Here is a 23,435-nt window from a genome sequence, read left to right on the forward strand (position 1 = left end):
TCACTTTACAATACAATACAATACAATACCATACAACATACATACAACTTTATTTATATAGTATATTTCACTGGAGCTGGAGCTGTAACAAAGCACTTTCCATATGGAGTAATATAAATTTGCGGGAAATTGGAACACAATCTTACATATCGTTAATTTTTTGAAGTCACATGTATTTCTCTGCCTTTTCAGCTGTTACTTTGTTGTTGTGAGTCCACAATAGTTTTTAATAGATATTTTGTGTTCATTCTTTGGATAATATTGTAATGCCCATCTTATGATCAAGTATGCACACAGTCGCTAATGCAAATGTTTGTTTGTAATTGTGGTAAATTTCGTTGTTGATGTGCGGGTCTGGCTCAGCTCCCCTCCGGACAGGTCGCCGGGCAAGGTTGGTTTGGTGATGGAAAAAACTTCTGACACACACCGGTGGTTGGAAAAAGAGTTTATTGATCTCAGCTGATGTCAGAAGTTCCTAAAAGAAAAAAAGGGCCCTTCCCCTCTCGAGCCTTCCCTTCTTATAGGGAAGGCAAACAAAAGACATGAATATCTAATTGTCCCTTATTGCATATGCATTTTTATCCGGCTGCCCCTTAACTGAACTTTTCAAAACCTCCTATGGGTGCGAGGCACAGATCCCCTTTGCAGATGCGACTTCTTGGCGCCAGACCCCTCTTCTGTAAACACCTTCCTTGGGGCGTCGATGACCCCTGTTCAAATCCCTGACCCTTCCTAACTCAAGGCTGTATCTTAAGTGTTAGGGAGGTTCAACCCAAGAGTTGGTATTCCTAACAGCAACAATCTCGTCATGGCCATAAAATGGGTTGCACATGTTAGACCTTGTGAAAATACACTACAGTAATAAACAAAGCGACAGCAAAAAAAAACAAAACAAAATACACATTTACATGGGAGCTACTGATGGCCACAACTCACGCCCCACACTCCACATTTATAGTCTAACTGCCCTAGCCATCTTCCCTAACGTGGCCCGTCCCCCCTTAATGACGTCCCCCCTAGCCCCTACTAAACTGACCCCGCCCGCACACACACATATATATATATATATATATCTACAGATATATATATATATATATATATATATATATGGGGGTGGCACGGTGGACAACTGGTTAGCACGATGGCCTCACAGTGCAGAGGTCGTGGGTTCGATTCTTGCCGGTTTGGCCCGGTTGATTGGCCACTCTAAATTGCCCCTAGGTATGAGTGTGAGCGCAAATGGTTGTTCTTCTGTGTGTGCCCTGCGATTGGCTTGCAACCAGTTCAGGGTGTACCCCCTACTGCCCGAAGACCGCTGGGATAGGCTCTAGCATAATATTTGTTTTACTTATTCATTTATGTTTTAATTTTAATTTATTGATTTCCCCATTTCATTATGAATATTGTTATTGTTCCATTTTATTTTACTCCTGGGGGGTTTAGTTTGAATGTGCCCGTATGTATATCTCTGAATATATTGTTTAATTTACTGGGGTTCATGTTTAGTGTAATGTTTAGTCTTTTTTTTTTAAATTTAATTTCATTTTTATTTATTTAATTTATTTATTTATTGGGGTATTTGAGCAATAGAGAGATCTTTCCGTTGTAGGGTCGGTTTGTTTCATGGAGCTGTAGTTGGACTTTTCTCCTTTGTTGGGATTAAATTGAAAAAGGTTGTTGTACAATGGTGTGTATCTTTGAATTTGCTAGTTAATGAAAATAGTAAAAAAAATTAAAAATAAAAAAAATAAAAATTCCCTGGCTAATTTACGATTCTAATTCGCTTACCTTATTATGGGCTTATAATGGTGGTGTTTCATTAAACCAAAGTGGGTTAACGGATTCTTTTTCTACTTCGTCTCCTTCTTCTTTGTCTCATTCTCATCCCCACTTTTGTGCTTTCGACACGTTTGAAGGCAATTTTTATCGTCTGCTTAATTGGCCGAGTAGGTTGAGATGAACTTTTGGCCACCTCGCAACCACATCACATGCAGGCAGGCCAATTAGTAGGCCAGACTGAAATCTACCTCTGGCCTTGCTTAGTCACTCCCTTTTTTAAAATTTGTCACCCCCCCACCCCCAAAATTGGTGTCAGGCCGGGCCAGAGGGCCGGACCGTTCTGCCCCCGATGGACTGCCCAACTCTGGTAGTGCCATTGATAGAAATAAACATTTCTTAAAATCAACCTTTAACAGTGACGGAATGTTACATTTTATTGAGCACAATTATTTTATGTTTTTTAGGAATCAGCACTTCATGATCTCCTCAAATTGATTTGCATCTTCCTTCTTGACAATACTTGCAAGTATGTTGATTTAAGTGACATTCCATTGTACAGAGTGTACACTGGGTGTTGTGGCTGGGAAAATATTATAGATTGTTAAGCTCCAGAAGGGTTTGGTCCAACACCTGATGCATGTCCAGGTTTTCTTCTTTGGCGTGGGCCAGTTTTTCTGCAAGTAACAAAGACACATTAATTGTAGAACTAAATCGGGTTACATACCACAGTACATACCATACAAAATCCATTGTATGCAGTCACATACGGCAATCAAGTTACCGTAATTTCCAGACTATAAAGTGCACCCGCATATAAACCGCAACAGCTCTTTTGAAAAAAAAAAAAAAAAAAACACAATATACAAGCCAGGCGATAAGCTGCAGTTTTCTATGTTGAAAAACATGTGTTGTTTACCGTATGTACAGAACGATTTTGTACTGTGAATGCACATAAAGGTACATAAACAGATTGTTAAAACAGTGCCTTTTAACACGGCAACAACTTTGCTAATTAAAACAGAACAAACCCAAGAGGAAAAAAATCTAGATTTATTCAGCGTGTTTTCTGAACAATAGAGCGCCCCTACCAGTGAAAGAAAAATCCACATAAAAGCTGCACTGTGGTATTAGCCGCACGGTTCAAAATCTAGGAAAAAAGTAGTGGCTTATAGTCCGGAAAATACTGTACTTTATGCACGTTTTATATTTAAATCCTTTTTAATTATTCTAAGAAAGATTACTATTTACAAGACGGCAAATGTTACAAACATGAACTGTATTCTGTTAAAATAATTATTTGGTTGCCTGATCATGAGCAACAAAAGTTCGAGAATATGTACAAAGTGACCAGTGGGGAAACAGTTACTTTCCCGTCAGGCGTTTGCATTGTTTGTCTCGACAGAGTTTGAACGCTCGATGCCAGGGATGGCTCCCAATTCATACTGACCATGATTTGATCCCCATGTCCCAAGTGTGCTTGGTGTGTTACCCACTGAGTCGTCCACCTGCCACTAATATTTTCAATACCCAACTGCAAAATGGTAACCAGCTTCAGCTTGTTTTTACTCTTAATTGAATGGGGACATTTTGGTAAACATAAATTTAATGCACAAGTGTTCTTTGGAGTCAATTTGACCACAGGCGGTTTTAGTTGTACTCAGAAAGCACAACTATATTCTGACGGAGCTTATTTTTTTTCCTGGGCTCAAATTGACCCTGAAAGTTGTTACCAGTCTTGATAAAAGGAATCATTTTTCATTCCTAATGTTTCTGATAGCATAATTGTGTACTTGGAAATAATATAAAGTGCATTAAAGGACCGAAATTTCGCATGTCGCACAACAGGTATTCTGGAAATACAGAAGGTTCGGTGCTTAAGGGTTATTTCATTTCACAGGCTTTTTTTAATCGTCAACAAATAACTATCTGTTGTATAAGCTTGGGCAAATCTTTTTGAGTTGCAAACACAAAGGTTTAAATTGCTTGGCTAAAACACAATTGTCAATTTGGGGGAGAGTGGCAGTGTCTAAAAATGTTCTTGTTCTCGGAAAAGTACTTCAAAAAAATCGCTGAGTCCAAAACACTAATGGAAGGCAGGGGCAGCGTGGCTCAGTGGCAGAGTGGTTGTTTCCCAACTTAGAGGTTGTGGGTTCGAGCCATGGCCATTGTGACCATGTCTAAGTATCCTTGAGCAAGATTCTGAACCCCCAGTTGTTCCTGATGGTATGTCATCAGTGGGTAGATGAGGTAAAAGTGTGAAGTGCTTTGAGCACAATGCAAGATAGATGATAGGTACAAAAGCATTATACAAGAGACACCCCATTTACAGGGTGCTGTGTGACGGTTCGGGTCGGGGAGGAGGGCGTGGCAGTTCTGTTTGTTACAGGTTCACGATCCACCCAGCCAGGCTCTCCTCCGGAGAAAGTGGGCGTCGGCTCCGGCGCACCTGCAGCTCGTTGCCGGCAATCAGCGCCGGCTTAAGAACCAGCCACGCCAGGAGTCCGACGCCGGATTATCTTGTCACCTCACGTGGTACTGGCTCATGTCTCGTCTTGTTTCCCGTTCGCCTGACTCGCCTTGCTCTCGTGCTTGCTTGACCCCTGCTCTGCCGTCTCCCCCCTCTAGCCGACCTGAACCCGTCTGGTCCCGCTCCGCACGCCAGCGCCTCCGAGATCCCGCCCGGCAAACATCCCGCCAGCGCTCTCCGCTCCGCCGTGCTTCGCGCTACCACGCCAGCCCGACTTCGCCTCCCAACACGTCTCGCTCGACCGCACCCTCGTCCGCGCCACCCGGCACTGGCCCGTCGGCTTCCTTCGACGCTGTCCTGGACGACGCCTGCCTTGCGGTGGACTCTCTCCAGCTCGCATCCCCACTCCAGCCTTCAATAAACCCTGTTTCCCACTCACCTGTCGCTTTCGGGTCCTCCTTCCTTCCCACACGGTTCATAGAACCGCGACAGAATAATCCGGCCAAGTTAATGGACCCCGCGACCACGGACCCCCTGGGCGAAGCGCTTGCCCACCAGGGCAGCGTGCTCGAGCGCCATGATCGAATGCTGCAGGAAGTTCCGGGCTCCCTCCAGGCCATCCAACACCAGCTCTCGCACCTCTCTAACCAGGTGGGTTCACTCGCTCCCCCCTCCAACCTCCCCAGGGACGCGACCCTGGCCCCCCCGGCCGCCGCATTGCATTATGCGGGCGGTCGAGAGCCCCACGTTCCTACTCCCGAACCCTACTCCGGGGACTTGGGCTCGTGTAGCCAATTCTTACTCAGCACTTCCCTGGTTTTCGACCTCCAGCCCCACAGTTACGCTACCGAACGGGCCAGGATCGCTTATACCATCAACTTGCTTCGCGGCCGCGCCGCCAAGTGGGCAACCGCATTGTGGGAGGCGGCGTCTCCTGCGATGTCTACTTACGCGGATTTCAGCCAGGAGTTACGCCGTGTCTTCGACCACCCGGTGCAGGGGCGCGAGGCGTCCCGCCGGCTCCTCTCCCTCCGACAGGGTTCCCGCTCCGCGGCCGATTTCTCGGTGGAATTCCGCATCCTGGCCCACGAGAGCCGTTGGAACGAGCCGGCTCTCCGCGAGGCGTTTCTCAACGGGTTGACCGACGCCCTCAAGGACGAGCTGGCGATCCGAGACGAAACCACGACGCTCGAAGAACTAATCGCCCTGGCCATCAAGGTGGACCATCGGTTGCGGGACCGGCAGGCTGATCGTTTCCGACGCCCCGCCAGAGTCGCCGCCCGGGCAGCCATTCCCCGACCCGAGGTTCGCTCGCCATCGCCGGTTCAGCTATCCACCGGCGCGGAGGAACCGATGCAGGTAGGAAGAACTACTCTGGACCCTCTGGAGCGCCAGCGCCGTCGGTCCCATCAGCTCTGCCTGTATTGCGGCCTCCCCGGCCACGTCTTGATCCACTGTCCCAGTAACCCAAAAGAGCAGGCTCGTCGTTGAGGGAGAGCCCAACGCCGAGCCTGCTGGTCTCCGCTTCTGGCTCTTCTTCCCGGATGTCCATCTCCGCCCGGCTGCTGGGTCCACACTGGGACGAGTGGAAGACGGCATTCAACACACCATTGGGGCACTTCGAGTATCTGGTGATGCCTTTCGGACTTACCAACGCCCCCGCCGTCTTCCAGACCCTCATGACGGACGTTTTCCGCGACATGCTCAACCGGTTCGTATTCATATACCTCGACGACATCCTCATATTCTCCCGCTCTCTCGCAGATCACCGCCGGCATGTTCGACTGGTCCTCCAGCGCCTCCTGGAGAACCGCCTCTACGTGAAGCCCGAGAAATGCGAGTTCCACGTCCCTTCGGTGCCCTTCCTTGGCTATATCATCGCCAGGGGGCAACTTCGCCCCGACCCGGCCAAGATCCAGGCCGTGGCGGAGTGGCCCCAGCCCACCACCCGGAAGGAGCTGCAACGTTTTCTCGGATTCGCAAATTTCTACCGCCGTTTCATCCGGGACTACAGTAAGGTCGCCAGTCCACTCACCGCGCTTACGTCCACAGCCACCACATTCCAGTGGACCCCGGCGGCCGCCCAGGCCTTCACCCACCTGAAGAAGGCCTTCACCAGCGCCCCCGTACTCCGGCACCCAGACCCCGCCCTCCAGTTCATCGTGGAGGTGGACGCCTCCGACACCGGGGCGGGGGCCGTCCTCTCCCAGCGGGATTCCGGCACCCAGGTAGTCCATCCGTGTGCCTTCTTTTCCAGGCGCCTATCCCCCGCCGAGCGAAACTACGACGTGGGCAATCGAGAACTCCTCGCGGTGGTATGGGCTCTCCAGGAGTGGCGGCACTGGCTCGAGGGCACCTCGACCCCTTTTTTGGTCTGGACCGACCACAAAAACCTGGCATACCTGCAGTCCGCCAAGAGACTCAACCCCCGCCAGGCACGCTGGAACTTGTTCTTGAGCCGTTTCAATTTTACCCTCTCCTTCCGCCCCGGCTCGAACAATGGGAAGGCGGACGCCCTCTCACGTCAGTTCTCGCCCCCTGCCAGCCCTGACGCTCCGGAGCCCATTCTTCCCTCGGCCTGTCTACTGGGGGCGGCCACCTGGGACATCGAGCAGGTCGTCCGCAACGCTCAGGAGCAGCAACCAGACCCGCGCCCAGTCCCTTCCGACCGCTTGTTCGTTCCCGACACCGTGCGGTCACAGGTACTGCAATGGGGGCACTCATCCACACTCACCTGCCACCCGGGGGTGGCACGCACTCTCCGCTTCCTCCAGCAGCGTTTCTGGTGGCCCCGGATGGCTAAGGATACCCGGGAATTCGTGCGAGCCTGCTCCGTCTGCGCCCGCGGAAAGGCCTCCCACGCGGTCCCCGCCGGCCTCCTCCAGCCCCTGCCGATTCCAAGCCGTCCATGGTCGCACATCGCCCTGGACTTTGTTACCGGTCTCCCTCCGTCCAACGGACACACAGTCATCCTCACCCTGGTCGACAGGTTTTCCAAAAGCGTCCACTACGTCCCCCTGCCCAAGCTGCCCACCGCGCTTGAGACCGCCAAACTCGTCACCCAACACGTTTTCCGACCCCACGGCATCCCGGAGGACATCGTGTCCGACCGGGGCCCCCAGTTCGCTTCACAAGTTTGGCAGGAATTCTGCAAGGCAGTCGGGGCCACCGCCAGTCTCTCCTCGGGCTACCACCCCCAATCCAACGGCCAGACGGAGCGGGCCAACCAGGACCTGGAAGCCGCCCTCCGATGCGTGGTGGCCCGCAACCCGGACTCCTGGAGCGACGCACTACCCTGGGTCGAGTACGCCCATAACTCCCTCTCCACCACGGCCACAGGTATGTCTCCCTTCATGGTCTGTTTCGGTTACCAACCACCTCTCTTCAAGGACCAGGAGCATACCGTGGCCATTCCTTCCGTGGAGGAGCACCTCCGCCGGATCCGGGGGGTGTGGGCCGAAGCGAGGGCCGCCCTCATCCGAACAGCCCAGAGGACCAAGCGACTGGCTGATCGCCGTCGGTCCCCAGCCCCGGACTACGTGCCTGGCCAAATGGTGTGGCTCTCCTCACGCGATCTTCCCCTACAAGTCGAGTCTCGTAAGCTGGCTCCTCGCTTTATCGGTCCCTTTCCCGTCGAAAGAATCATCAACCCATGCTCTGTTCGACTCAAACTTCCCGACTCCCTGAAGATTCACCCCACATTCCATGTCTCCCTCCTCAAACCGGTATCCTCCAGCCCTCTGAGCCCTCCGGCGGCACCCCCCCCACCCCCCATGATAATAGACGACCACCCGGCTTACACGGTGGCAAAAGTCCTGGACGTTCGGCGCCGGGGCCGGGGCTACCAGTACCTGGTGGACTGGGAGGGTTACGGTCCGGAGGAGCGCTCCTGGATCTCCCGAAAACTGTTTCTGACCGACGCCCCCATCAGGGAGTTTTACGCACTTCACCCGGACAAGCCGGGTAGGACGCCAGGAGGCGTCCGTTAGGGGGGGGGTACTGTGACGGTTCGGGTCGGGGAGGAGGGCGTGGCAGTTCTGTTTGTTACAGGTTCACGATCCACCCAGCCAGGCTCTCCTCCGGAGAAAGTGGGCGTCGGCTCCGGCGCACCTGCAGCTCGTTGCCGGCAATCAGCGCCGGCTTAAGAACCAGCCACGCCAGGAGTCCGACGCCGGATTATCTTGTCACCTCACGTGGTACTGGCTCATGTCTCGTCTTGTTTCCCGTTCGCCTGACTCGCCTTGCTCTCGTGCTTGCTTGACCCCTGCTCTGCCGTCTCCCCCCTCTAGCCGACCTGAACCCGTCTGGTCCCGCTCCGCACGCCAGCGCCTCCGAGATCCCGCCCGGCAAACATCCCGCCAGCGCTCTCCGCTCCGCCGTGCTTCGCGCTACCACGCCAGCCCGACTTCGCCTCCCAACACGTCTCGCTCGACCGCACCCTCGTCCGCGCCACCCGGCACTGGCCCGTCGGCTTCCTTCGACGCTGTCCTGGACGACGCCTGCCTTGCGGTGGACTCTCTCCAGCTCGCATCCCCACTCCAGCCTTCAATAAACCCTGTTTCCCACTCACCTGTCGCTTTCGGGTCCTCCTTCCTTCCCACACGGTTCATAGAACCGCGACATGCTGACCACCACCATGCCTTAGGGAAAATTTTGATATCTGTGACTTTTTTGCCATGCAGTATTCTTCGATCCCTTGATACTATACTAAGGGCTTTTTCTTACCACAGCAAGCAAATAACATGATCAAGAAGTGATTGTTTATCATACAATCCACAGTCAGTTTCATGAATTAAAATGCACACATATACCAATCTTGCACGCATACTCATAATAAAATAAGGAACAAACATAAGTAAAAGTAACATTAAGAATTGTGAAGAATTAAGATATTTTTGTGTCATTGTGCTGTTTAGATAACATTTGAATGAATGGCATAATCTAGTAAATTAAGATGAGCAAAAGGCTGCTTTTCTTTTTTTACTTGTATTTTCTCCTGTTTGAATACAAGTGTGATGGGTATTGTTTTGGATGTGAAATTTATTTCATGAAACCTGACTGGATGGTAGCATGATGACACACGTAAAGCCACCCCTGGCCATCTCTTACTGAGGGTGTTCATCACCCTCGCCACCCCGCTGAAACATTTCTGGTTGCGCCTCAGTGAAAAGGGGCTGTCCAATTACGTCACATTTAGGTGTCACAGTTTTAACAGTACTTCAAATCAAATGCAAGGTTTTATTTTTCTTTCATCCAGGCGGCCAAGTCCGAAGTGGCCCGTGGACCAGTACCGGACCGTGGCCCAGCGGTTGGGGACCACGGTTTTACACAACGTCCCAACTTCATTGAAATTGGGGTTTTTATAAAAGGAGGAAAGGAAGCGTGTCATGCAGGGCACCAAAAATAAAAATCAGGTTGTATCGGAGGAAAGTATTGTTTAGTTTAAGAAACTTCAATGTTGTCGTGTTAAGATATTTGCTGAAAAAATGCAGACAGGGAGCTTTGAAAGACGGGGAAGAAAGGAAAAGAAAACAGACTGGAGGGACACAAACAGAGAATGAAGAGAGTTTAAATACATTTATTACAATGCGGGGTTGCAAGTGTTTCGCAATTTCAACTGAGGAAATGAGTGGGAGTAGTGCGACCTCAGCAAAACGCTTTGCACTGACTGAGTGAACTTTCAAGAGACCAATGCTCTGTAGGGCCTGACCCAACAGCGCAATGATGGTTGAACATTACATTTCAAGAATATTTTTCCAGCTGATAATACCACAGTAGAAGGCAGTAAAACAGCAGCAAGCAGGCAGAGAAGAGTTGAAACAGGAAGGAGAAGAATTGACAGCTTCTACAGTGTAGTCATATCATTGAGGGCTAGGTCCAGCTCCTCACTGAGAGCCTTGCCCTTCAGCTTCTGAGCATACACTTCATCTGCAGGAGGACACACAGACACACACACACAAACACATACACAAACACACGCACAATGCCAGACAGGATAGAGAGAAATTTAGCGAAAATGGATTCATAACCAAAGAAGCCACTGTTATCTGGAGATTAAATGCACTCATATGCACTGATTATGCACTGTTATTATTGTAGATACAGCCTGCAACATTTAGTATCAGTATGTAACAAACCAAACACTGAAGAACCTAAAACTGTGGAGTGGTTGCAAAGTGTTATCTTTCTCAATGTGTTATTCGTCTGATACAGTCACAATCAGTGCAGAGTTGTTATATTTCCTATTTCAGCCGCTGGTATCTAGGATCTAGTTTTTACAGCCACGGCCAACAACATGTGACCACAGGTGAGGGCAGCAAAGTTAATCGACCGATAAATTGAAAGCTTTGCCTTTTAGCTCAGCTCCTTCTTCACCACAACAGACTAATACAAAGTCCGGCACAATATGCACCAATCCCTCTGTTGATCTCCTGCGCCATCCTCCCCTCGCTGGTGAACAAGTCCCCAAGATATTTTTAAACACATTTTAGGGTTAGAGCCAATTACAGCAGAGGGCGCTCTGGGACTGGCTTTGCCACATTGGGTAGAATTGAAGCGCCTAATTGTATTCAGGTGTGCCGCTGGAAGCATACACGTTTTTTACTGTCTTTGCTATACAGTGCCTCATCCGTCCCTGTAAGTGTTTTCTCTGTCTATCTTTTGTGTTTTTCATCTCTTAACAACATAAATGGATTGGCATAGCCAATCATACATCAAGCATTTTCTTTTTCATTTTTAGTATTCCCTCACAGCAACATGCATCATTCGAGCACTAAGCCGCACTTTAATTGGATATTGATAGAAATACATTTTGAGCATGTTAAAATGTTCTCGGCGGTAAGAAAATCTGTTTGAGAACATTTACTGTATTTGTTTTGTGATATCAATACATTTATAAAAACGGTTGACAGAATAATTAATTCCCATCAAATTGTGGTATTCATAATAATGACTATTGTATGTAAAGATCTAAATGCTCAGTCTAAATGATTCCTCAGAGTTGAGCAAAACCTCATTAACATGAAAATCAGGCTGTGGGGGATACTCTCTGTTTTTTGTTGCTGTAACGTTATGCTATGTAGAGTACTTAGTGGCTGCATTAATGATAGTATAGCGACAATAGGTAACTGAATACCTTCCAGATCATCAATGGTCTTCTCCAGCTTGGCCACAGATCGCTCTGCAAACTCTGCTCGGGTCTCAGCCTGAAACGCACACCAATACTAATGTTTCTGATGTCTGACATATATTACAGTCTTCATTTTTTCAAATGAATTGGAGTTAGCAGAAAGAGAATCACACAATCAAACATGAATCAAGAATCTTACCTCTTTAAGTTTGTCAGTGAGAAGTTTTATTTCTTCTTCATATTTGTCCTCCTTCTGTGAATACTAAACCCCCCCGAAATAATTTTTGTGATTAAAGATTACAATCAAAAGAATGTGTGAGACAGTGACAAAAGTAACTATCAATCATTGGACAGAATTTCTTTTTCTCCTTTATACACTGATTCTCTCCACTCATCTTCATGCATTTGGTCTCATTATAATCCAAACTTTCACTTACACTCCAGAAAATATTGGAACCACAAGGCCAATTATTTTATCGTTATGACTGGAACTTTGTATTAAATATCAAAAGATGACCATAAGAGGTCAATACAACCTTTATTTCCAGGTTATATATGGATCGATCTAACAAACAACGGAGAAGAAAATATATTAGGGTTGCAGTGTAGGGCAGGATAAGGACAGCTAAGGGCCGTTAAGTCACATCTGCCATCTAGTGGCGAAGGTGATATTACAACTCAAAACTATACAGCGAAGAGTGACGCGGTCTGAAAAATTATTCAAAAACTGCTGATAAACTCCCACTATACATTTTTCACATTAAACCCCCCCAAAAAAACACAAAAACAAACAAAAAAATAAAGGAATATTGAAGAAAAAAAAACTAAGAAATCAGCAAATAAGTGAATCCGTGGATATGCAGGGGTTCAGTGTATTAGAGGAAACTGTTTATAATTTCCTGCACCCCAAAAAAAACCAAACAAAAAAATTAGCCCCGAAATGTTCATCAGGGATGAAATTTAATCAAGGAGCCACTTAGCGTGTCGTCAAGTCACGGGCTGCAACAACAACTCAAAGAAGGTGCTATGAAGGCCTGGAAAGTCACAACCCAAGAAGAATGCCAACATTTGCCAACTTACTGGCTCACTGGCTTGATGCAATTATGGAAACTAAAAACACTTTGGTCTTATCCAGTTCAATCAATTTGAAATCTGTTCCAATACTTTTGCTGACCTAAAAGGTTGCCGTTTTGTTACAAAAACCTGGACATAAAAGTGGAACCGTTGATCTTACAACTTATATTTCAAGGTCAAATGTAAATGTTTGCAGACTACAGAAAAACTTAAAGAACAGAAAAACTTAAAGAACAAACCTCACCTCCCCATTCCTATACATGTGGGGGGGACTGCATGACTAACATCACAACTATTGTCTCACAAAGACACATTGTTGAAAAATTGCTATTTAGAATTTAGCCAATTTTATATAGTCTTCAAATTTGACATAGCAACGGTTGAATGAATAATAGAAATGTAGTTTTACTAATAATAAAACAACAGAAAGTAAAGATGGGTTTTAATAACTTTAAAATCTCCCAAACGATAAAACTATCTTTCTGAGGGAGGCCAATGAATTTTGAGCCCATCCTACACTTCAGAATAAACGATTTTAGTGCATTACATTGTTTCATGAAACATGTTTATTATTGTTGTAATATGAAGTTGATGCCAAAATATTTGTAAAGTTTAACGTTTAAGAGGCCGCAAGTTTTTTGTAAGTTGACAATAATAATTGAAATAACTAAATAAACTCTTTCACATTAATTCATGGTTCATTTGCATTTATTTTAGCGCAAACCTAACCTATAAAAGCAAAACATTTATCTATATGATAAAACCCATATAGTTTATAGTTTGCTAAAAAAAATACATGAGGGGGAAAAATAGCAATTACGGTGCATTTCAGATTTTAAAATCACCCATCTTAATATGAATATTTAAGTCATAAATGCACCCCAAGAATCTTTTGTACCTTTTCGGCCTGAGCCTCCAGTGACTTCAAGTTGTTGGTGACATTTTTCAATTCTTCCTCAAGATCACCTGATTTACTGAGCAATGACGAGGAGAGGAAAAGAAGAGCAGAGAAAAAAAAGAGTAATTGGAAAAGTAGGACAGGAAAGGAGAACAAAGATTGATCCAAACTAATCTAATGATCACTTAACACCCTGCTTCAAATTTTATGTCTGCCTTACTTTTTGAGGGTAAATTACTATAAAACTCAGTTAGGTAGTCAGGTGGTTGGTTTAAGTAAATGATGACAGGTTTGATACTAGAAAATATTAAATATATAATTGATATGAAATTCTAAATAGTAAGGTCTCCTTGTTATAATCGCATTTCTCATTTTCCCGTGGAGGTTTCTGTCAGATGTCACGTGCGTAGAACCATACTATTGTTTGATGAAAACAAAATTGATGGAGAAATAATACAAATTCATACTAATAAAATCAGTGTATCAGTGTATCGTTTCTTATTTTTTGTCTTTTTGGTTTTGATCACTCACTTCAATTATAAACTGATACTTTGTGAATATGTCAATTAGCCATCAATGGAATAAATATTTTGCCTTTTGCTCATATATTGTATAAAATCAATTTAATTCATTAAATGTTGTACATATCTTTATATCAAAAAACCACCCATCCAAAATTTCAGATGTGATCATGCGTGCAGGTTAGATGGAGAAATGAGAACAAAAGTGTTGAGATGGCAGGTCTTAGGAGCGGCAGGCAACAGGTCAGGATGAACCCATGGCAGAGGTAGGACAATAAATACCTCTTCCTCTCCGCACATCATGGATTTCAAATTCTGGTCCATTAACCCGAACTCCTCCTCCATCTCCCTCACTCGCCTGCAGGGGTTAGTCCATAGCCAGGTGATTTGGTAGAGGGTGAGGGGAAGCAAAACATCCAATACAGACGGTGGTGGTGGTGAATTGATGCATGCATTGCATAGAAATACACAAAGAAGCTCAAAGAAATATTTACGTCTCCATGTCATTAATGTGTGTGTTATTTTTTGCAACATGTAAATTGCATATCTGTAAAAAGGCTGCAGCACAGAGAATGCACATGCAGTGATGCTGCAAATTAAATGATTGCGTCAATAATCAGCTCATGAAATGATACAAATGAAAGTGCAATTCAATACTCCACATGCGTAACTATTTTAAAAAATGGGTTGCTTCACTTCACTTCGGGCCCTGTTTTTGGGAATGGCATAAATCTGGTACGACAGGTGACGCAACTGTGCGTCAGTATTGATACTGTAACAAATTTTGTGGATGAATGCAGTCGGGCGAATCTGCGGGTGCAGAACACTTTGCCAAATTGGCAAACACGCACAGTGGCTCACTTGCACATCTAATCTGCCAACATTTGGGCCGCACGTTCCAAAAAAAAAGAGCCCTTTTAGTTTACGGCATTTTCATATGTTCTAACGTAACAAATACAAACGAACATTTAGTTGGAGATGAACGTTGTCCGTAGCTTTCACTAGTCCCATTTAATCATTGTAGTGATCACATGATCTGTACTATGACAATATGAATAATGTATGACGGTTCTCATGTCAGTTTTCATGGCACAAGAGTTGACTTACGCCTCAGCCACCTCAGCACGCTCCTCTGAACGCTCCAGATCGCCCTCAAGAATCACAAGTTTACGTGCGACCTGCACACATGTCCAGCACACACGAGATGAGTCACAACATGATTCCTAACTAAAAACTAAAGAAAGAATGTAGAATTCGGATGCATTGTTTTGGGTCGAAATGTGAGAATAACCATAGATGCTAGTTTAGTTAAAAGTGTAAAGTCTTGCCTCAAGTTCCATATTAACTTCAGCTCATAAACTTAATATGTATCATTCCCTAATGTGAGGAGTGCATATGACAAACAATGGCGACGGGCAGGATGTCGTAAATGTCTCACCTCTTCATATTTGCGATCAGCTTCTTCAGCAATATGTTTGGCCTCTTTTAGCTGCATCTCCTGGATCTCCATTTTCTCCCCGTCCTTGCTTGCCCTGTTCTCTATGACCTTCATTCCTCTAAAGGTTAATGATGACAAACGTTTTTTTAGTCGAACTGTATAATGTAAGCAAATCATCAGGCATCAATTTGTTGCTACAATAATTGTAAGTTGATCTTTCCACTTTCAATTACCAATAATCTCTTGATTCCTTCGTGGGGGTTTAATTGTGTATTGTATTGTGTGTTACTGCTATTTATTAATTACATGAATGCAACTAAGCATTAATTAACAAATCATAACCAAGCAAGAAACTTCATGTGCATTTGTGCAACATTTTGTTTGCTGTAATAGATACGCTTTTGATAAGAACCAGGGGCAATAAGAAGAGTAAGAAATGTTGATGGGTGAGTATTTCACCTTTCACTCTCATCAGCTGCTTTTTCAGCTTCCTCGAGTTTCTGCAGAGCAGTAGCAAGTCTCTCCTGAGCTCGGTCCAACTCCTCTTCCACCAGCTGGATACGCCTGTTTAGAGATGCCACCTCGGCTTCAGCCTGCCGAGACACAACAAACAAATATTATATTTATCAATATTTTACAAGAATAAAATAAAATATTTTGAAATTAATTAAGTCATTATTTAATTTGATAAAATGACATAAAACCTGGAAGCTGGGAAAATGTCCTTCGGGTAGATGAGACAAAACTGGAGGTTTTTGTAAACAAACATGAATGGAAGGATGGATACATGAAAATCCTATAAAACTAAATTGCCCAGGAGCAACCTCTGTGACTCTAATTGTTGCCAGTTGATCACAGTGTAAAACCTTTCTTACAAAACCTTGCACTATGTTGTTTTCCCCAAATATAAAGGACTGAGAAAGCACTGGGAAACAGCTGTCAGTAGAGAGCGGGTTTCTGCCCATCAGTCTTCAGTCATCATCATCGGTAAGATTATTAAATTTAATAGAAATAACTGGATATAAAAATTATGCATCAAAATCTGTTAAATGTTATTGCAAGTGATCTTCATTAAAAAATTAATAAAATCTACCAAATGGGAGCTGTCCTCTCTAGCCTATGTGTACAAGTTCACGAATCCTGTTTGGATGAAAGATGTCTTATAATATGAGTCCAGTTGTGACTGATTCAATGCTCTGAGAATGAAATGACTTGGATGAATGAGAATATTCACAGGCCTCATATCTCGAAATCAAAATGTGGGATATTTTAATACCATCATCATAATCATAATCATCATCATCACAGTAATAATTTTAGGTGCATTGTTTTATTGAACAATCGTGAACACATCAGGAAAATGCATGTTGGTTTGGTGCTACTGCTTCCAGTATGGACTATATTTATTCTCATCAGATTTAAATGAATACTTTGTTTTGATAACTGTCTTTTCCAAGCATACTAATGAATCTGTGTATTTGGGAACAATCGTATGCAGTTTTTTAATCTTGCACGAGTGTTTCCAACTACCAGTAGACTTTACGATTTGACTGTAGTGATGAATATAGAAATGTTCAAAAAGTGTATACTCGTAATTTTTCAAAAATATATTTGCATTTGTGTGTGGATGAAAACGAGGCATTGCGTTTTTGTACTTTTTGTAGGAAGGTGATTTAAGATTCATCGTCCTGCATTAGTTTACTGGCTGATTTGCCACGTCAAATATGGCAAACGTGGTCACGTATCATATCACTAGTTAAAACGGAATCCATGTATAATTTATGTCTTTGGTAAAAAGAAACATGGTTTGCTTCCGGCAAAATTCAGCCAAAATTCATCCATATATCCATCAGTTAACGTTAGCCTTCAAGCGTCATGGTGTTTGTATTTTGGCTTATCGTACGTGACTTACTTTATATCTTATCTTTCATTAGATGTGAGAACTATTCGTAAAAACCACATGTATCCGTTTTCAGTGATTACCGCCTTTCTCGCCTGTCTCTCAAGGTCTGCCTCTCGGAGCAGCAGCTCGGCTCGGTCCTCCGCTTCAAAGGCGACTTGTTGCAACGTTTGTATTTTTCGTCTCACCGCGTCTATCGATGTGAAAGTCGCCATAGTGCTTGAACTCGACCCAGCGTTCTACTGGTGTTCGTTACCGTGGCAACAGCGTCAGTTGACAATACAGGCTTGAGTAGATCCCGCCTATGAAGGGTTTAGCCGGTTGCTGCGCTTCGTCTGCCTGTTTGCCATATTTGTTGTGTCAGCTCTGACCCGAGCCCGAAGAAATTCGCCCATAGAAGCTCCGCTCAGAAAAATACCACGGCCCAGCAGAATGCAAAAAGAGTGGAGGGTGTAAAGAAATTACGGAGCGCTGGTAAACAGGCTGTCGTTGAAGACGCACTCAAAAAACAAAAAATAATACGCTTCTTAAATATATATATATATATATATATATATATATATATATATATATATATATATATATATATATATATAATATATATATGTATATATATAATATATATATGTATATATATACATATCACGCAAACCGTTTTTTAATTAAACCAAAACAAAAAAGGGCTGGGCGAAAAGAGAAATAATAAAAACAATAACAATTATCTTTGCTATATTATCTATATTATTGAATCGTGGATTATTAATAAACATGATTCAACACTTGTGTTTGTCAATTACTTAAACTCAATTTTATATATAAATTGAAATAAAAACCACAAAATAAATTTGTTACAAATTTAAACAATAACATATTAAAAATAATTGCAATAAAATCAAGAAATTCAAATAAATACCGGCTGTTCCTGTTGTGCATGCCTTGGCCGCCTAAGGGCAGTGTAGTGCCACGCATATATCGAGTAGTGTACACACTTAGATTATGACAATTGAAGAAAAATAAAGTTATGATTGGGTGTTTATTTGAAGGAATGTCACCCAGAAACTTGACGCTAATTTTCTATGATTTTTTTTATAATTTGTTATAATTGTCTATGTGATTCTTTTTGTTGTGTGTTTAGTTTAACAGTAAACTCTCACTGGGGTGACACATGCTTGCCTCACGGTGCATTCAGGGTGCTTTCACAACACGGGAACTTTCACCACCCCGTGATGTTCGCCACATTAATTGTTTTTTTTATTTGTTTTTTTTTGTTGTTTTTTTTAATCACGAGAATCCAAAATTGAAATCAAGTCAAGTCAAATGTATTTGTATAGCTCTTAATCATAAGATAGTCTCAAAAGCGTTTCACATGCCCCCAGTCAACATCCCATGATACTAACTCCCAGGAAGGCAACAAAAACCTCAAAGCCCCATCTGGGCAAAAGTGAGAAACCCTGAGAAGGCCCCACAAAGGGGGGGATTTCCCTTCCAGGATGATCAGGCTGCAATGGATGCCGATTGGGCGACATTTGACGCATATTATGATGCAATACAACGTTAGTTCGTATAGTAAGTTAAATCACAATTACATTTTGAGTAATTACAAGCCTATAAGAAAGAGTAGAAAAGTACCAATTAGGAGAAGGTTAGTGGACCTGTTGTCCCCAAAAGTCCTGCTATAGTCAACTTTGAACAATTAACAACAATTAGTTGTCAACGAACAACAATCTACCATAAATTTAGAATACGGGAGACTTCTTTGGACTTGTTTACCGCAAGAATTCACCTAACATTACTATGCACATCTAATGTAGAATCAGCTACCTCATCAGCAAATTGTGTTAGCAAAATTATGTTTAAAGGACTACATAAAATCAAAATTCATTGTTCATTCCTAATGCCATCAGATCTGGCTTTTAATGTAAATTGCTTTTAACGCCTGTATGTCGAAGCAGCAAAACACTTTTCTGTATCCAATATGGCGATGACATTGATGTACTATCTAGTGAGGGCAGGGTCTTTGCATAAATAATATATTAATAAATCTAGTTTCAAGAAAGTATTCCATTTCGTGAATGAATAATTAACATCTGGACATGCACAGATTGGATTAAAATATGTTTTAAACTAAATGCAATGATATCAATAACACCCAAATGTAGTATGACAAACTTAAATATGGGAAGCACTTGCATGTTCAGTGTTAAATGAGACCAAATGTAGCCCCAAAAATATTTAATTGTTCATATTCCGAAAAAGGATATATAATTTATGACTTAAATAATGTATTTTTTGTATGCTTACAGTTAACCAACAGGGGAAAGAAGTCTCCACAATATTCTTCAATACACCATGGACGACTTACATCTTCCTGCCATCTCAACAAAGAAGTATTTTTGTTCAAAGGGACACTTGATTGGCCTGAACGTTCACATTTATATAATAGGTATGCATGCACAAAATACATCAATACTAAAATCCTCCCCCTTAAAAGACACGGTAGTGATTTAATGGCTTTTTTGCGATGAGATTTCCGACAAATTGGCAGGCCCCCTTTTGGAGCGCAGCTGATTTTTTTCCATCTCAGCTGTCTATGTCACCGCAGAGAGGCAAGTTTTGCAATATTGCTCGGTTTTACACTTTGTGTTGTCTGAAACGGTGACCGGTTGTTACTAGAACCTGATACTGACAGTTTTAATAACAGTTAAGCTGCAGCTGTTAGCTGCTATGGGTTAGCAACTTTACACTGGAACTGATGATGGTTGATTTGGCACAGGCTTTTTAATAGGGTACGCTTGAAGGTCAAATAGACCGTCTATCATTTTCACGAATGCATGAGGTCTGGTATTAAATTTGGGTAGTGTATATTTAAAGTCAGGTGCATTAAGTGCGTTTTCCTCTCCGTCACCACTTACATCTGTTGCCTTTTTCTCGGCCTGTTCCAATTTCTCCTGGGCATCCTTCAGTGATTCTGAGTATTTGTCGAGTTCATCTTCCACCCCTTTCAGCTTCTTCTGCAGACCCAGCAGCTCCTCCTCCAGCTACAGAGCACAACGCACATGTCAGAGTAAAGTAAATGTGTGAAGAATGAGAGAGACAACATAGTAATAGTATGTTAAGACATTTTCAACCGTTTCAATGCTACAGCAGTCTAAGCATGACTTGAGGTATGACATGACTAAATCATGATTTTTATATCGGTCACCAAGGGGGGGCAGTGTGAATTTTAAGAGAAGAACAAAAACAGGAAGTACCTTGAGCTCAGCGTAGTCTTTGATGAAGATTATTTAATGTCCTCTTTAATCCTGCTTTTTAATCCTACAGAAAGCGACAGCTGGAAGTTCCTTTTTAGAATTTTGGGCATGATTAATGTCCATTGTGACATGAAAGGTAAATCTTTTTTTTTTAACATTGCCGGATTTGTACAATATTGTACATTAATTTAGTTTTACCCATTGCTCTTGAGGATTGGACATATTGAGAGAGGTCTAGTGTATTTTTCTATAATGTGGATTTCACTTATTGCACGGTGTGATTGACCTTCACGTCATACATTAAAGTCAAGCTTGATTGCGTTTATGCATTTATGGTGTAAAATGAGCAGTTGTAAGCTCATTCACGTATTGGTTAAAGCGAGCGTCAATTAAAAAAGATTTAGTATGTGCTGCCACGACTCTAAACATGGTATTTCAATTAATATTGTGTTTGTGTAATGCGAATAAGGAAGCCTAATCGACGCATTTGCAGCCAACCAATGAAGCTGACCTTTTATGCAGCCCTGTCAACTCAAATTGACGTCAAAGTGTACACAAGCTCGCCTTGTGAATGTCATGTGGCCAAAACATGTGAGCAATGGATTAGTCTTCTTAATTTTTATTAATATTAATATTGTGTTTAAGAGTAGACGGGGCACATTGACCACATTATTAAAAATAAAATGTTGAACTTGACTTTTGCTTTAAGAGTGGAAAAAATATTATTGTTTTTTTTAGCTTTAAGCATAGACAAATTGTAACAACATCTTGAAAGTCAATGTTAAATGGGTGAGATGGCAATTTCAAATGTCCCCCGTACAAATGTGCTTTCTATTTGTCTCTTTCAGCCTTGTAGCCATGTAAGGCTTTCCAGTCACAAATAGCCTGGGAATCCTAATCTTGCTGCCAACAATGTTGTAAATCCCTCAAACTCTCTCAATGTTTTTGTTGAGCAGTGGTTCTCTAACGTTTTACACCAAATACCACCTAAAATAATTCTGAGCCTTCCAATATGACCAGCATTAAATTACAGTAGCATAGTAGGTCTAAGTGTTCATAAAAATGCTACTTTTGCCAGACACTTTAATATTAGGCACTGTTTGAAAATTAACTATGTGCCTAAAAATAGGCACATTTTATCAAAAAGTTAAAATTCAACTGAACTGTACTGGGATAGTGATTTTTTTCAGCTACCACTAGAATGAGCCTGGGTGCTACCTGGACCACACTTTAAGAATCACTGCAATCAATTCAGAGAAGTTTAGAGTCTTCAGATAGAGACAAAAATAAAAGGCAGCAAACTTTATGTTTTAATTTCAAATGAGGCCTTTGTACGCAAAATTTGAATGTACTCCCCAAGCTTCCGAACACTCATGGTAGTTCATTATTCAAAGACACTAAATGTGCGATTGACTGGCGACCAAATCAGTTTGTACTCAGTCTCTGACTCAAAGTAAAACGGGAACTGATGACCCCAGAAACCTTGAAATGGATGGATGGACATAAATAGACATGCCTTCATCAAGAAAGGATTGTTATGGCATTGTGATTCGCTGAGAGCTTGGATCCTCTGAGGACAATTGCTATGTGAAAAGTTGCACGGATGAATTGCTGAGGTCTATTTGTAGCTCAGAACACAATCCTTTGTATTACACCGTGAGCTACTCATAGCAGACAGCGGCTCATCCACATTAACAAAACATTACAACCAAAATTTGCTGCGTGAAAATCAGTCAGTCCTCAGTCATTTTTAATGACTATGTATGGAATGAAAGCTGTCGACTGTGAAACTTAATTTATTGCACAGGCTGGTAGCCATAGCATTTAAAACAAACAATATGTATTTAACGGTTCACTCTTAAGCTTATTCGCAGCAATTGACTATGTAAGGAAAGCTATGCTTTGATATTATTTTATTATAAGTATTACATATTGAATGTTAAAGGGCCAAACTTCGAAATAATTAGTATAATTACAGATCTCCATCAGCTAATTTTCAGTTTTTCCACAGTGGAATATTATATATTATTATATTTTATTGAAATATTGCTTGCGACCCTTGTGAGGAGAAGCGGTACAAATAATGGATGGATGGATTGGGTTATTATATATTATATTTCACATAAAACTTATGTTAAGTATTCAATTCACTTCATTCAACAACAAACTATTGACAATTCAGTCTGCCTGAACATCAATTCTCCACTGTTATCATGTGCAATTCAGTTTTTTTCATCTTTGTCTGCACAAAATGTATTGTTTCAATAGTAACCAGTTGAAAACTGAAATGGAAACTGTAATCAGGCAATGAAAATTTCATATATAATCTGTGTGACTGTCATTAAAGGGCTTCACTGAGAAGTGGGATGGCGGCATCATCACCTGTTTGCATTTGTCCTCTGCTCCTTTCTTGTCCCCCTCCGCCTGCTCTGCCCGGTCTATGGCGTTCTCCTTGTCCAGCTTCAGCATCTGCATTTTCTTCTTGATGGCCTCCATGTTTCCTCCGGTTGTGTGGTACGGTCAGTCGAACAGAAACAGACACAGCGCGGTGTGATGGGAACAAGGCAGGACAGGAGAGTCCACGAGGTGGAAATCTTGAAGATGGAAATCCAACTGACTGAGCCCCCACACTTTTTCCACTGTAGGGCCGCCTGTGGACCTTGCCCATATTTAGGCAGTGACAGATGTCCATTCTATGTGCGTGACGCTGGATCCTGTCTGGGCAGCCTAGGGCCACAGTATAATCTTTTTCTCAAATTGTAGGTATCACTTCACATGTATGCAACAACATGAGAAATGATGAACATCTTACAGAAAGTAATGAGACTGAATGCATTTGTGTATGCTAATCGGGCAGGTTATATTTAGTTAACTAGCTAACAAAAGTCAATGTAAGCTCAAATTTACATTTCTCAGTTCTACCATTTTTTCCCACTTTTTATTCTTACAAATGTACAGCATTAAATACACATATAGCT

The 23,435-nt window shown here is 43.0% G+C and overlaps 1 protein-coding gene across 2 annotated transcripts; it reads right to left on the reverse strand.

Annotated features, from left to right (window-relative positions):
* Positions 1 to 2,198: 2,198 nt before the first annotated feature.
* tpm2 (tropomyosin 2 (beta)) lies at positions 2,199 to 23,098 on the reverse strand. 2 transcript variants are annotated; one of them, XM_088281511.1, is made up of 9 exons: positions 22,840 to 23,098; positions 20,119 to 20,244; positions 15,766 to 15,899; positions 15,307 to 15,424; positions 14,976 to 15,046; positions 13,348 to 13,423; positions 11,575 to 11,637; positions 11,382 to 11,451; positions 2,199 to 2,453 (listed from the first exon to the last, which is right to left on the reverse strand). In XM_088281511.1, exons 1-9 carry the CDS (start codon positions 22,951 to 22,953, stop codon positions 2,371 to 2,373), a joined length of 855 nt encoding a protein of 284 aa, XP_088137637.1. In that variant the 5' UTR covers positions 22,954 to 23,098; the 3' UTR covers positions 2,199 to 2,370. The 2 variants fall into 2 exon arrangements, with proteins under 2 accessions (XP_088137637.1, XP_088137636.1); XM_088281510.1 differs by lacking the exon at positions 2,199 to 2,453 and adding an exon at positions 9,809 to 10,174.
* Positions 23,099 to 23,435: the final 337 nt, after the last annotated feature.

This window comes from Idiotropiscis lumnitzeri, chromosome 18 (assembly GCF_059441095.1).
Source record: "Idiotropiscis lumnitzeri isolate Australia: NSW breed Sydney's pygmy pipehorse chromosome 18, RoL_Ilum_1.0, whole genome shotgun sequence".
NCBI classification, from domain to species: domain Eukaryota; kingdom Metazoa; phylum Chordata; class Actinopteri; order Syngnathiformes; family Syngnathidae; genus Idiotropiscis; species Idiotropiscis lumnitzeri.